Raw genomic sequence first — 16,739 nt, 5'->3', positions numbered from 1 at the left:
AAGGTTCTAAACAGAACCATTTTTAAGAACCCTTTAGGGTTCTTTGTAACCAGGAAAAAGGTTCTATATGGAACCTTTTGGGTTCATTCATTATCATTTGTTTTGTCCTTTCCGTCATATTATTGACAATCATCGAAACCCTAAAATGTATTTATGAATGCATGTGAATGATCACAAAATGGGGTTAGAAAATGTATATATTCATATCATTTTATGTAGTTAATCAATATCACACGAAGAGTGCTATTTCAGTTTTTCTCCTCCAAAAATCAGCATGATTAAAACCGTAATAATAAACAATAATTTACTAAAAACTACAAAATGTTGCAGAATAACGTAATATATGAATGAATAATAGCCTATAAAGAGCCTTTATAACCCTCAAAAGGGTACTTTCTTGTCATTATAGAACCTTTTTTACTATAAAGGTTCTTTGGAGTTGAGTAAAGAACCCTATAGACCCCCAATGAACCCTTTTTTTCCAAGAGTTTGCTCTTGGACTCTTAACATTTGAGCAATTTTGAGCAAACTTTAAACAAAAAACACTGTGAGGATGTGACTCCCCACTGAAATTTTAATCCTAATAATATGATGTTGCAGTGAAATAACTGAATGCAAAAGAGTATAGGTCTCAGTCGGTCTTTTTGTACATTTGTATCGATGTTTTATGTATAAAATCCTGCCGTTCAAGTCCTTCACGCTCATATTTCGGCACGCCTGTCCCCTGGCACTGGGGCATAGGGAGTCAATATGTCAGCATTTATCGATAGCCCACTGAGCTACGCGGGGTTGTCAGGGCCCTATTCAGGCTCTAATGGCCCCCTGAGGTGCAGTGTCTATGCAGGCTGAAAGCGCGAAGGGGCCCGGGGCCCAGCCTGTTGTTGGACGTTAGGCGTGTGTTCCTATGGCCGCCCTGCGCCTTCACCCACATGACAAGAGCTATAAAAGACCAACGCCTTAGCTGCTTCTTCTGCGCCTCTCTTAAACCTCTTTTTTCAACCTCCCTGAAAGAAAAAAAGCTCTAATTGTTTGTTGTGGGAGCCAAAGATTATAGACCCTCCCCTCCCTTTGCTCCTTTTCCCTTTCGTCTATTTTCTTTGGGCTCGTCTTTCTCTCCGTCATTTCTAAAGGATGTGATTTTTATCCCGAATGTTGTGAAAAGGGAAGCAAAAGAGGAACGTTCCTGTGAGACTGCTTTTGACAATGGCAATGAGACACAAGAGACTGTTCAACTAAAGCTCGCCGTGGAATCGTTGACTTTCATAGGTTACCTTGAATAAATATTAACTTTTAACTCCGATAGCAGAACTTTCAACTGCCTGATAAAGTATAAATTCTCATTAGCATTAGGATATGTAACAAGAGTTATGTTTGGGTCTTATATTTATTTGACCCAATAATGCAATAGAGCAACATTTTTGAGTGCTCAATTCGTATTTTAATACTTGCACTTTACAGTATTTGCATTTTAAAATTCTTTGTTTTTATGTTTTATTCTATCTAACAATGCATTTAAATGTCTTCTTTCCGGTATTGTCTGTAGGAAAGCAAACTCACATATATGTCTTAAGTAGCTGAATTGGTAAAAAGATACATCTCGTGCTTCTCCAACAGTTCCCCTGAAGAAAAAGCTCTTTTAGTTGACGTTTGTGAATTTATCTCAACAATGGTGATCATAAGCATGTAATCACGGTCAGAGATCTCCATATGAGCATTTCTCATAAATTGTTCCAAATGATCTGAGCTGCAATGTATCTCAACAATTCTCTCATTTGCATAGATTTTTTTAAAGACATGCATTTTGGGAAAAAAAAACTTGAAATGAAGTGATTGATGCAACCTTCCTTTAGGGATTCTCTTTTCATTGTGAGCATGCAATATTTCATCATAGCGTGTGTTTCTGTGTGTGTATGTGTATGTATTTGTTAATCCAAGTCTTTTCATGGACTTTTTTTATTTTTTATTTAAATGTTTGAACATTTCGTCAGATTGCCTTAACCCTGTGGGGGCAGGACCGTAAAAGTACGTTCAAGCTGCTCCGTCTTCAACAATGCAAATTTTTCTGTCAGTTATTTGATATCGCTGCTTCTCCACCTCCCTCTCTCACCGTAGGCACACCAGTATCAAAGGTTCAATCCCTAAACAGACCTGAGGAAACACGCAGAGTTTTATATTCAGGCCGCGAGCCAGAGAGATTGCAAAGAGAGGCAGATGGATGTCAGAGATATCAAATCAAGATCGCACGGCGAAAACTCGGCTCATTACGGGCTGTTCGGCATTATGATTCCCCTCACCTCCTCCTGGAGTGACAAAAAGTATAATTGCTCCAGTGACTCTCACAAAGGCATGTACAAAATAAACATGTAAACAAAAACGAAGCAGGGACGCTGTTATTTTTGTCCTGTGGGAACGTGGGGGGTTTAGGAAGAGATGCCGAAGGAAGAAAAGGGGGAAGATGTGTTGTCAGTTACACTCAACTGGTGTCATTTGCAGCTCCGAGGCTGGTCCCATTGAATGCCTGTAAAATAGCAAGCGTAAGACTTGATTGTAATTATGCTGGAACTAATATGCTTTTCAAAATGAGCCATTATGAGCTAATGCCGCACTGCAAAAAGCCCTGTCTGTTTTTGTCACTCTGTCTTGGGTAGTTTGCAAGGTACAGCTGATATTGAGGACATTGGTTACGGTATTAAAAAAAAAGGCTGCAAAGAATTTTGTGGTAATGTTGAGCTAATACTGATTCAAAGGCAATCTTAGCAGATGAGGTTGGAGACGCCTCTACCTCCTTCTCTCTGTGTCATGGAGGCTTTTTATTATCCGCCATCCCTGACTAATTCCTGGGATTCTGATGATGTCAAAAGCTGCACTTTGAATTCTGGCTCAATCGTGCTTTTCAATTGTCTTTTTTTTCTTCCTATAAGATCTTTGACATCCTTTTAGGATCTTAGGTTGGGTAATGATATATCGTAGTCTATTTTCAGATGAGCTGCGCAAATCACTTTTGATGCTGTTGGGTGATATAATTAAAACGATATAGATAGAACATGAAGGCTGGGATTTAGTTATCCATGAATGTGTTTCGCTTACAAAAAGGTACTGTGGCATATAACACGAGACCATGCAACTAAATGAGTAAAGTCGTATTTTTATTTAGGCATTCGGTCAGGCCTCTTTGTGGAGCAGGAAAAGGATAGTTCACCCAGAAATTAAAATTCTGTCATCTTTTACTCCAAACCAAAATGAGCTTCTCTATTCTGCTGATTGAACACAAAAGAAGATATTTTGAAGAATGCTGCACCAGACCGTTCATTTCCATAGTATTTGTTGCTATCCCTTTATCTCACTGGTTACTTTTTTAAAGGAATGTCTTGTGGATTTTTAACACTGAGGTTCTTTATTGGCATCGATGGTTCCATAATGGACCTTTAACATTCATGGAAGCTTTCCATTGGATAAAAGGTTCTTTATAGTGGAAAATGATTCTTTAGATGATCAAAATGGTTCTTTTAAGAACTGATCGGACCCGAAAATGGTTCTTCTCTGCAAAAACCTCCATTTAGCACAAGTGTACAGTGGTGTGAATAAGTTTTGGCACCCATGCTAAAGTTGCTTAAAAAGAGGAATAAAAAATCATCTTTTGGATATTGATCTTAATGCCTTAATTAGAAAAATGAGGAAAACTCCAACCTTTAAGGACACCAATTTTCTTTGTGAATGAATAATGTATCATAAATAAATAAATGTTTTTCCTTAAAATACAGGGTGCATTAGTCAGGACACCCCTATGTTAAATTCCCATAGAGTCAGGCAGATTTTTATTTTTAAAAGCCAGTTATTTCATGGATCCAGGATAATATGCATATTAATATAAATATTAAAATATCCCCACATCATCACACACCTTCCACCACACCTAGAGATTGGCATGAGGTACTTTCCATAAGATCATCTTTCAATGCAAATCAAACCAGCTATTAGGCGAACTGAAGTAAACCATGCCAATCTCTAGGTGTGGTGGAAGGTGTGTGATGATGTGGGGATATTTTAATCCCAAAGGCCAGGGGAACTTTATCAGGATGCATATTATCCTGGATCCATGAAATAACTGGCTTTTAAAAATAAAAATCTGCCTGACTCTATGGGAATTTAACATATAGGGGTGTCCTGACTTATGCACCCTGTATTTTAAGGAAAAACATTTATTTATATATGATACATTATTCATTCACAAAGAAAATTGGTGTCCTTAAAGGTTGGAGTTTTCCTCATTTTTATAATTAAGGCATTAAGATCAATATCCAAAAGATGATTTTTTATTCCTCTTTTTAGGCAACTTTAGCATGGGTGCCAAAACTTATTCACACCACTGTATGTAAGCTACTTAAAATAGGAATTATAAGCACAAAAAAAATCAATACCCAAGATCATTTCATACAGTAGGCTTTTTCAATAGTTAAATAGATTGGACTTTTGTGATATGGTCGCATTACTGTTAAAGGGATAGAACTCCCCAGCAAACAAATATAGGTTCTGGGAACGTTTTTAGTTCCCAGAAGGTTCCTAGAACATTCCCTTAAGGTTAAGGGAACGTTCTCGGAACATTCTCCTTACTTTATAAAAATGGAACCTAAAAATAACCTACATGGAACGTTCCTATAACGTTCTTCTTTGGTTCCCAAAAAAATAACCTCATGGGACCATTCGTGAACGTCAGGGGAACGTTCTGTGTTTGCTGGGGATCTCAAAATACTTCAATGTTGTTTAAAAACAAATGCTCTTTAAAATATCTTCTGCGTTCCTCTGAAGAAAGAAATGCATACTGGTTTGGGGGGTAAATGATGACAGTGTTTTAAGTTTCGGGTCAGCCATCCCTTAAAACCAACATAAACGGTTGAGCTAAATGTATATGTTGGCTTAACTGTTGCAGATAATGGGCCCTAAATGGATAAGATTTGGAATGCAGAATTTAGAGAAGCCTCTTGTAACGGGTTATCTTCTTCCAGCCCTCTGCTCCAAAAGGGTTTGGTTTTTAAAGGAAATACAATCTAAAATTCGTCAGAGCAATCTGTACGCACCTGATTTTGTTGCAAATTAAATACTCGGCACAAAGTCAACATTTCGTTAAAGATCACGTCGGGCCCTGGAGGAAAAATATTCAGGCTGTAGCACAGAATGAATGGAGCATAATTAGGCTTTAATTGGCTGATAAATGAGCAGAGGACTTTATCAATATCCCCAGAACCCTCAAATAGAATTACAGCTCGGTTATTGTGTGGAGGATTAGTCAGGATGTACCTTATTGTTTTAAAACAGGGAACAGTTCTTGTGAATTGACCTCACATCTTCTTGGGCTTAAAGTGCGAATTAACGGCTGCTTTTTTTTTGTCCCCTGATTACGGTGGTGGTTATAGTGCATTTTAAACAAGGAATAAAAAGCCATATATTATGAAGTATTGGTTTCAAACTTCAGCCATCTCGTTTTGCACTTAAACAGTCAGCCTCAACGCTTACATTGGCAGCTAGCAGAGACCATATGCTTGTAACATTACATGACTGCCATAACCTATCTGAACCCATTTGGGGCTTCTGTTCCTTTGATTAAAGCTAGCATCCCAATCAGTGGATCACTTCGGGCCTGTATCGTGCCCCTCTCACTGCTCTATCTCTGCCAGCATCTGTTTCATTACCATAATCCTTTGCTGTTGTCAGGGGGCCTGTTGACCTTCAGTCTTGGGCTCGCAACGCGGCTGAGCTGGAGCTTGTGAGACGGCAACGACAACCTGAGTTTTGCCCCTTGATTACACGTGTTTCGAACAAACGACGTGCGGTGGGATTGGATACGGTTACAGTATGTTTGTAAGTTAAAGCAAAAAGTCTTGTGGCGTGAGGACAGAATCTTGCCTCTTGAATCATGTGGCGAAACTGTGCAATGAAACAAAAATCACAGCGGCACGTCTCTCCCTCCCCCTCAGGATGCCGAGGTGACTTTGGAAAGTGATCCGTAGACCACTGCGCCAGTCTCAAGTGTTGTCATGGTGTGTTAGCGACAAATCGCTCTGGCGCATCCTCATGAAAACCAACAAAGGGATATCCAGGATATGTACATATTCAACTTTGTATATTCAAGATTTTTTTTTTTTTCGTGTGCTGGAGTGCCAGGCAGTGTTGGTAAAAAAAAAAAATCAATCTTTATTAAATGGGGGAAGATGGAGGAATTGATTTAATGAATGCGGACTCATGTCCTGCGGTCGCATGTAATCCATTGAGAATCATTGAGCCAGAGCTTGGGGAGACAAAAAGACATTCTGTGAAGACTGCTCGAGTGGTCTGTAATGATAGTCTCCATATAATCCGCTAATTCCTTGTTTAATTAAACTCCAGAGCCGGTCTGGAGAATGCAGCAGTTTGGTTCGTCTTGAAGCGGTTGCGTTTTTTTTTCCTTCTGTTGTTGATGTCGTTGCACCGTACACTTGCACATGCGCCAAGAAGAATGCATGAGTAAATACACAAAACCCTACACCAGTATTGTAGTACTCGAGACTCGGACTCGTCTCGGACTCGGTCTCGAGACCGTATTTTAATGGTCTTGGTCTTGTCATGGACTCGTGTCCATTTGGACTCGGAATTGACTCGTACTCGAACATTTGTTTTTTTTAGGACTCGGACTTATTCCCGAGTCCACTCGAGTTCAATTCAAAATATTTTTCATGATTATTAATGTATGTTAATAAAATATTTATTTAAATTGATTGACACGCCCAGTGATTGGTGATTTTCTAGTGCGCAACTGCGCATAACAAATTGTAATAAAATTACTTTTAACACCACCTACTATGTGGCCTTTTTACCCTAAACTGATCATATTTTTTAAACTCTAAGTAAATTCAGTAAAATAAAAAAAGGATTTCTCTAAGTAAATAAAAGTAAATTAGGTAATCAACCCTCACTGGTCTCGGTCTCGACTCGGACTCGACCGTCTCTGGTCTCGGACTCGACTCGGACTCGACTCTCTCTGGTCTCGGTGTCGACTCGGACTCGAGTGAGGTGGTCTCGACTACAACACTACCCTACACTGCACTCTCAGAAAAAAAGGTACAAAAGCTGTCACTGGGGCGGTACCTTTTCAAAAGGTACACTTTTGTACCTTTTTGTACCTTCATGTACCAATATGCACCCTTTAAAGTGTACCTTTTGAAAAGGTACCGCCCCAGTGACAGCTTTTGTACCTTTGCCAAATATGGACAAACCCAACCATTGGGTTTAATTTTTTAATTACATTTTTACCCCAACGTTTGGGTTTGTCCATATTTGACCCAAAAGTTGGGTTAAAACAACCCAGCATTTTTAGAGTGTAGATTGTTTGGTCTTTTCTATTTATTATTTCCATGTGCATCCACGTGTACCAGAAATAGTATGCACTATCATTCTGTAAATTTAGCTTCTTCTATTGTGCAACTAAACTGACACGCACCAAGAAGAAGAATGCATGCATGGATACGCTACGCAAGCATGCACCAAATCACTTGTACGCCTGAAGTTTATTGTAATGGTTGCATTGCGTTAGGTGGTTGTTTTTCCTCTATAGTCAGTTTCAAGTGTACCCAACACTTGCACATGCACAGATAAGAGTGCACGAGTACATAAATACACAAAACCCTAGATTGTTTGGTCTTTTATATTTGAAGAGTTCAGATGCAAAAGCCTCTAAATGCCATTTGAAATTTTGTTTCAGAATGACCATTTTTATCAAGCTTGTGTATTTAAGTTCAGTAATTTCACTTAAATGACAATTAATAGGTAATCTTCATTGCCATTTAAGTGAAATTACTGAACTTAAATATACAAGCTTGATAAAAATTATAATTTTAGAAGAAAATTTCAAATGGCACTTAGAGGCTTTTGCATTTATTATTTCCATGTGCATCCATGTGTACCAGAAATAATGCGTTTCTTGATACACAAGTATGCACTATCATTCTTGTGTGTGCAGAGTTTTATTGAGAACTTTAAATTTAGCTTCTTCTATTGTGCAACTAAACTGACACGCACCAAGAAGAATGCATGCATGGATACGCCACCAAACCACTTGTACGCCTGCAGTTTATTGTTATGGTTGCATTGCGTTAGGTGGTTGTTTTTCCTCTATTGTCAGTTTCAAGTGCACAAAACCTTATATTGTTTGGTCTTTTATATTTATTATTTCCATGTGCATCCACGTAAACCAGAAATAGTATGCACTATTATTCTTGTGTGTGCAGAGTTTTATTGATGACTAAATTTTGCTTCTTCTACTGTGCAACGATTTAGTTCACCTAAACTGACATGCACCAAGAAGATGAATGCATGCATGGATACGCCACCAAACCACTTGTACGCCTGCAGTTTATTGTTATGGTTGCATTGCATTAGGTGGTTGTTGTCAGCTTCAAGTGCACCCAACACCGAGAGGAATGCATTCGCCGATACGCACGGACACACTCGCACGCCCATGCACATACTAATATGCACACACTTTCGCACTCCCACAGGCCTTTTTGTAGCCTCTTTTCCTGGCAGCCTATCAGCCATAGAAGAGGCCTGGCAGATGGGGGTTTGGGAGAGATGATCAGGCTCTGGTCTGGCAGAAGGAAACGGAGATGCAGGAAAAGTCGCGTGAAGTGGTCCAGGGTGCAGGAACCTGCTGATCAGCAGTGGGCAGAGAGCGCGCACGATGGCTCAAAGGAGATTTGTCTCCGTCGTGGCAGCTGCGGCGTTGCGGGGGAAGGAGCTCGAAGCCCTTCTTTTCTGTCTTTCCCCCGTGGATGATGCAAGACCACAGGGCCTGGAGCAAGACTCTTGTTAGCACTCATGCGTTTTAAGAAAGCAAATGTAGAAGTGTGATTTTTCTGACAGGACCTTTCACGAGCTTTCTGCTGCCGTGAATAGATATACAGAGGTGGCTCACAAATAAAGTATGATGCAATTTTAGAATCAATTATCATGGTAATGTATTTCAGTAATATATCTTAACACACTCCATATCTCCCCTTACAAACGCTCCTCTTGGCTCGGTCGCGGTAGTGTTCGTCTTTGTGCCGGGGAAATACTCCTCTGGCTAAAATGCAAACTGCCAACTGCGATCTGCACTTGTCTTTGACTGCGTGCCTGAAAAAAAAAAAAGTAATGTAAAATATGTTGTAATATATTTCGAACACTAGCTCGAAACACAAAGGGAGGGCTTCAATGGCCCAGAAGTCTCATACATTCTTATTTCAAACACTTGCTCTTAGGAGTTAGCCCCAGGCCGCTGAAGAGAGAATAAGGCGGACGTGCTAGAGCAAGGTGTCTGGTGTAGATTACCCTAACCCTCACAGTTACGTCCCCCAGGCCTCTCCAGGGCTCAGTGGCAGGATTATGTGTCTGAAGACTTCTCACATATGAATAAGACCCAATAAAACGGTATCTAGCGCTCCATTGACACGTGGAGATAACGGAAGCATTAATATCGTCGTGATAGCCGCTCGTTTTCCGTTGACGTGCAGTGTGCCGCTCTACTCCCGCTTAAAGATGACGGCTGACGGTTTGCATCAAATTTTTTTTAACCCTCAGGTGCTCTTCGTTTCGGAGTCACACTTGTTATCTTCCCGGTCAAAAGTGACCGGACACCTAAAAATGAAACTTTCTCCATCCCATTAAAACCAATGCAATTTATTTTTGTTCTATAATATTTATTCTTTTTAATTTAGTATTTTGAGACAATTTAATTGAATTTATTAATATTTATACAATATTTATTGTTTATTTTTGCCATGGACAAATATATATAAATTATTATTTTTTCAAAAAAATATTAATGCAGTATTTTAGTTTAATATAGAGTCTAGGCCTTCAAAAAAAAAAAAAAAAACATTTTTTGAAGAAAATTAGCACCATCTGGTTACAGTATAGAGAAAAAGCGTACAATCATGGTGTAACCACTAGATGGCATGTACAGCTCTCTGTGGAGAGGCATGTGAATTACCCAGCTGTTTATGAACACATTTTTGTTGTTGTTGGTGGTGGATTTGAATATATAGTTGAAACAATCTCAAAAACTATTTTTTATAGAAAAAAATTGACAAACCAATTCACAATATTTTTTTTATTATTATTATTTTTTTTTTTACAATTTCCCATTCATTTCCTATGGGGGTCATTTTTGACCAAAGACCACAAGTGTGACTATTTTTTTACGACCACTTAGATCATGCTCAGATCATGACCTCAATTTTTTTGTGTGTTCACATACCTAATGACATAAAAGTCACCAAGTTTCGTAACATCGCGATGAAGCTGTGATTTTTAAAAATTCAAAACATACTTTTTGTAATCAAAATTTATTGGTGTGTATGTGTATAAAAGTGTGTTTGTATGTGTGTGTGTGTCTGTTTTGCACTCTAGATGTTGTAGAGTGTCATCCCTTTACTGCGGTGTACTTTTTTTTTTTTTTAGAATTGTGGCCGATTTTGTAGATTGCACATACAAAAATTCAGAGAATTTTTTTTTTTTTATTTATTTATTTTATTTTTTTTTACAATTTCCCATTCATTTCCTATGGGGGTCATTTTTGACAGAAGAGCAAAAGTGTGACTCATTTTTTTACGACCACTTAAATTTCTCGAATCGTGACCTCAATTTTTTTGTGTGTTCACATACCCAATGCCATAAAAGTCACCAAGTTTCGTAATTTTCTGAAGAAGCTGTGATTTTTAAATATTCAAAACAGATTTCTTTAATCACAATTTATTGGTGTTTTTGTGTATAAAAGTGTGTGTGTATGTGTGGGTGTATGTCTGTTTTGCACTCTTGATATTTTAGAGTGTCACCCCTTCAATGCTGAGCACTTTTTTCTGCATCATGGCCGATTTGTAGATTGTACACACAAAAATTCTCAAAGTTTTTGTGTTTTTGTCAATTTCCCATTCATTTCCTATGGGTCGGTCATTTTTGACCGAAGAGCACAAGTGTGACTATTTTTTTACGACCACTTAGCATGCTCGGATCATGACCTCAATTTTTTTGTGTGTTCACATACCCAATGCCATAAAAGTCACCAAGTTTCGTAACATTCCAATAAAGCTGTGATTTTTAATAATTCAAAACAGAAAATTTTTCGGTCAAAAATGACCGAACAGCACCTATAAAGCCACTCAAAGACTTATTTCCAAACTGTGCACACAGGTAATCGTACGGACGAGGGTTCAGATATAGAGTCGGAGCCGGACCTGCCCCTGAAGCGGAAACAAAGACGCAGCCGTACCACCTTCACGGCGGAGCAGCTGGAGGAGCTCGAGAAGGCCTTCGAGAGGACACACTACCCCGACATCTACACCCGAGAGGAGCTCGCACAGAGGACCAAACTGACCGAGGCTCGTGTACAGGTGAGATACGCCCACTTGCACGGGGTTTGAGTACCATCACATTTGTCAAAGTCATTTGTTCTCTTGTCATCCGCATGCCTCTGTTTATTGCCGGTGTTTGTCATATTTATTTATTCTGCAGAGACTAATTGTTTGACCTCGGGGAGTACATCACTCATGGTCAGATGTCAGTTGAAGCCCTATTACTTTCACCCCCGAGTCGTTTGTGAACCCTGTAGTTTTATGTAACATCATCGCAAAGCAAATACAGTAGAATTATAGCAGCAGCTGCACTCCCAACTAGTGGGAGACAAAAAGAGGGATTGGGGAAAGAGAGAAGGGAAGAAAGAGGAACAGACTAAATGCATTCCTGATGGATTTCTCATCTCTTCCCTTGGCCGGCGATCGCTTCCCAGCACTTGAAAGCTGGCCGCTACTTGTAAATCCCTCTACATATCAGAAAGGATCCCTCTGGTTTACTCTGGGGACTCTGTTCCCTGACAACAACATTAATCAATCAAGCGCTTGTAAAAGACTCGGCAAGGTGGGGGTCGGGGGGTCTAGGTTTCTCCAAACTCTCTAGATCTCCACAATCTATCCTCAGGTTCCTCACCAGAACGCATGTTAACTGATTCAACACATGTCTTTGTCCGTCTCTTAGCGTTCAAGAAAGAAGACGTATGTGTCTAAATGGTTGCTTCCACACCCTTGGGAGATTTTTGCTGTGCCTGTTTTCTTGCAGTATTTCACACATGATGTGTTTAGGGGACCGATTTGCATTGATTGTAGGTTTATGTCTGCTAAGCTCTGAAAAGCATTGCAAACCATAGTGGCGTCTTGGGGATTTCTAACGGGTGAAAGGGGAAAGTCCCGAGTTGGTCTTATGTTCATTATCGTCACTGGTAGATCCATATTAGCAGCGAGTGTGAAAAACACCTCTAATTGGTCAATGAAAAGCCACATGGTTGTCAAAGACAGGCGTCTTCTGTTCCAGCGTGTTATGGCAAAGAATGAGCCATATTTGTAGGTCAATTGTGCATTTCTTGGCCCGCAAGAATCCCTGTGGGTGCTTGCTTGGTGTTATTTATGGTAACTGATGTAAATGACAAGAGATAGAGGCAGAAGAACCAAAAGGACACATCTCCCCCTCTCTCACATAATAGGGCTAAAGGGATATCATGTGAAAAGCTGAGGTATTCGAGTCATGGATATAATTTGTTAATGCAATTTTTCCTCATAATCTAATTCTGGAACACTTTGAAAATCTCCAAAGGTCAACTCAAACTGAATCTTCCAAAAAGGTCACCGTAAGAAAGGGACTCTGGTTTAAACAACAGCCATAAGTCTTCAATGTAGTTCGGCGCTTGGTCCAGTGTTTAGGGGGGATTGTGCCATTTCTCTATTGTGAATGTTCTTGTCCTCCTCCAAATGGGGTTTTTCCATTGACGTTCAACTGTTAACAGAGTCAGTCTGGTGGAGTACTCATGTAGATTTACTCAGAAAAGTGCAGCTCACACTTTGACCTCCCATTGGACTGACAATAAAGGGCGACCCCGAAACCCTAATTCAGAGAGGTGTTGGCACGAGACATTCCACCACTCGTACATGCCAAGCTATGCCAGCTGCATTGGCAGAGACTTCTTCAAGTGTTCTAATAAACACTTGGCAAGAATGCAACCTTCAACTGGTTTCGCAGAGGTTCCCACTGGTTTGGCTTTGGGTATGTCGGCAGGTTTCTGTATAGAGATTCCTTCCAGGCCACAGCGAGATCAGACCTTTGGCCCGGCTGGTGACCTGCTCCGCCACAGCTGTGCAGACCCATCTGGCAGATGTCAGTGTATGGGGAGTGGAGAAGAGGCCATTGGGGTGAGACAGGGGCCAAAAGAGGGGCCTCTCCACCCCTGGATCATCAACTCCAGCCCTCCTTCTGCAGTCTTGATATGCATGGAAAGTAAAATGAAGAGCATGGTTGTGCACCGTTCAGAATTCAACTAAGAATGCCGTTAAATTCCAAAGTTTGAATTGAGGTAGAAAACAGGATACAGAATTCCAATTTAAATTTGAATGTAACGAAGTAGGTTTAACCAGCAACATTTGCTTTTCAAAGCCGTGGTTGAAAGTTTTGAAAATGGTTAATGCCTTAAAGTTTGAAGGTTTGAATTAGAGCCAGACCGATATATCGGCATGCCGATATTATCGGCCGATATCAGGCATTTTCCCAAACTATCGGTATCGGCAGTTATAACGACTGATAAATGAATATTTCAAAAAAAAAAAAAAAACGGACGAAACACGCTTGAACCATGTCACGAGTGTTGGAGTTGTATAGTTTGTCCACCAGAGGGCGCTCTACACCGTCCCTGTTGGCAACACTCGTTGAGTTGGTGACGAGACATACATTGTTTAAATAACAATTAAAAGAACATCCCCATCAGTTCTCTGAACTCAAATAAGCATGACAGAATTTGTGACTATCATGTCCAGTTTTGGTGCTGTTAAATAAGCCGAGAGTGAAGCGGAATTAGCTAATTACGTTACGTTGTTACAGTGTGGTTGACTGACTGTCCTTTTAACTTTTGACAATATGACTGAAGCATTTCTTTAATAGCGCGTGACCGTTATAGCAATGAGACGTATCATCTCTCCTCGGCCTGTTGTATTGAAAATGTATGTTTTACACTTTGTAGTATGACGTTATCAATTGCTAAATTATGGCTCATCATAGACTAGCTAACCACAAAGCTAGCTAACGCCACTATCATCAGTCTGTTCTGTTGTGACAATAAAAGAAACAAGTTTCTTTTTAAAATGCATTATCATAATATTTTAGTTAAAACTTATGTTAAGGAAATCTGTTTATGTTTTGCTGCGCATTTCGAAAAAAAATAAAAAATATCGGCCGATATATCGGCATATCGGATTTTAAAACCAAAACAACAAAACAACTTATGAACAACAACGTTTGGTACACGACGCAACGCAGTGGCGTGACGTCATATGAAAACAAACTATTGCAATAGAGAGCCTAAGTCCCGCCCCTCCGCTTCCGGCTCATGGGACCTTATTTCGGAAAAAATATGAATGGTAGTCAATGGCGAGAGACAACTTATCTTTTTATTCTGTCTGAACTGTGCCCTCAATTACACACATGATGTTTGTCAATTTAAAAGATAATTCTGAAAGTCAAAAACGTCGCAGTTTGTCATAAAACAGAAGAGTAACATTTAGTTTTTATGTGAAAATCGCTCAATGAACTACATCTCTCGCGAAGCGAAACAACGAGTGAGATCCGCTGCTCATGTGGTACAAAACACTCAGACGTGACGGCGTAACGTTACGATTATAACATAAGACTATAGAAACAATGACAGATGTTAGCCTCAGTAAAGTTAGCTTCATTCATTGAGAGAAAATGTGCGCCTTTGGGGTTTGTAGTCTTTGTAATTACGTATTTTCACAGTCTTATCCACAAGTTTCCGAGGGGCGCTCCTGTAAAAAATAAAGTGGGTGAAACTTCCGGTGACGCGGCGGAAGTAGCATTCCAATGGTATTTTGTGTGTTAGTTAGCGAAGAGGCTAGCTGTTTTTCGGAGAATTATTTTACTATTTAAAGACGCAAATCTTTATGAGAGATGTCGTTACAGAGCTCAGGGACAACATGTGCTGTTCGCGGTTGTATGTATAACCGGACTAAACTAGTTCAGTGGCTTAAACGTGATTGTTTTGAACATAAGCTGAAAACAAAATCAGAGTGATCCTGCCAACGACTGTAGTTTCCATCACCTCCCAAAAGACGACGAATCTTCCTGTGTACATTTGTTTAAATTCTTAATATTCTATAAACTTTTATCAGCATGTGTTTGGCTGTTTGCTACTGATGTTACACCTAAACTCAGGATCAAAGCCTGTGTTGACAGAATACCAAATGTGCCAGTTAATGTATTCAAGTAGCACATTCATTTATAATTTTGAATAAACTCCAAAGCACAATGACTAAGTGTGTATTTTTTATTTTAATTGTTTGTCAGCTCGCACAACTGTCTGTCACCATGCCTTGATGAGTATTGATTATTAATAATGTTATTATAATACTCCCAATCAACTACTGCGGAGGGTAAAGGTATTCACCTTTTTTAATTTCGTTGAGGTTGTGTTCCCACATTGTTAGCTAGTTTGGATCGCTATAACTTGAATGACTGTCAACTGTTGAATGAACGAGTGTCAAGCATGTCAAATCGTGCTTTGTTTACTTCCAACCGGAAGTCGCGCCCACTTTTGACGCAAGGCCTCATGGGGCGTAGGAAACTTGTGGATACCTCAACGGTTTTACATCAAACTGCGACTTTTGTTACTTTAAAATGTATATTTTAAATTGACAAACATCATATGTGTAATTCAGGGCACAATTCAAACCAGATCAAAATATTTGTTGTCTCTCGAATATTTTCCCGAAATAAGGTCCCATGGTGGTCGACAGGAAGGGGAGGGACTTAGGCTCTCTATTGAAAACATGTCACTTCCTGTGGGATGTGCCCAATTCAATTCAAATGCACACTCATGAATTTAAAGGAAGCCAATTCTACAATTCTGAATTTTGCTCAACCTTGTGAAAGAGTATATAGAATATAAATTGTTCATGTTTGATTTTGTTGATCCTCAGTTTAGTTTTAGCTAACATTGTTGTTGTAGGCCATTGCTGAATGTTGTGAAGTTATTCCTAAATTGTTCTAAAAACAGATGCACCAAGTGAGATTTTCCTGTTATTTAAAGATCTCCATCCTGTCCATCTTCATCGAGACCTTAGCACATCCAGCTACCCCAACCTTCCTCAGATCCTCTGTGGTTTTATCTGACAAATCAGGTAATCCAGACCATATCTCACCCGGTTCGGTTTCAGTTTGGTTTGATGGAAGCGGGTTGTTAAAGGGATGTGACAGGGTTATGTAGCCTAGCAGAATATGTCTCCCTGTGGCTTCACAGTCCTGCTGCTTTACTTCCATGAGGTGAATGAGCACCACATAAATGCCATGTGACATCTGAGGAAGCCAAGCCACTTAGCAGGAGGAGACCATTTTGCTGGCCATTCTCAGTGAAGCTATAGGTGAATTTTCAACCAGCAATGGAGAGGCAGAAAGGCTGGTGATTGTTGTAAATCAGCTACGATTAAGTGAATTCTGTTCTAATTCAGCCTGAAGTTAGCAAGTTAGCAGTCATAAGAGAGCCACGTTGCTGGCTCCTGCTTTCTGACATAGATCCCCTTTCACAGTGCGCATTTTCCATGCAGCTATTATAGTTAGTAGAATCTAATAAGGTCTGAGCATTTCCTTTTATGAAGCGTAGAAATCAATTTGGCAGGAAGTTA

The 16,739-nt window shown here is 39.7% G+C and overlaps 1 protein-coding gene across 3 annotated transcripts in view; it reads left to right on the top strand.

Annotated features, from left to right (window-relative positions):
- pax7a (paired box 7a) overlaps nt 1-16,739 on the top strand; it is a 78,725-nt gene that overhangs the window by 18,735 nt on the left and 43,251 nt on the right. For all 3 annotated transcript variants that reach the window (XM_089124834.1, XM_039674258.2, XM_039674257.2), the window contains one exon: nt 11,200-11,399. In XM_089124834.1, the coding sequence (XP_088980960.1) occupies nt 11,200-11,399 (200 nt within the window). The remainder of the gene's footprint in view (nt 1-11,199; nt 11,400-16,739) is intronic.

This window comes from Pimephales promelas, chromosome 21 (genome assembly GCF_988280905.1).
Source record: "Pimephales promelas chromosome 21, fPimPro1.hap1.1, whole genome shotgun sequence".
Classification (NCBI taxonomy): Eukaryota; Metazoa; Chordata; class Actinopteri; order Cypriniformes; family Leuciscidae; genus Pimephales; species Pimephales promelas.
The sequence above is the reverse complement of the archived record's forward strand: the minus strand, read 5'-3'. Positions and strand labels throughout refer to the sequence as shown.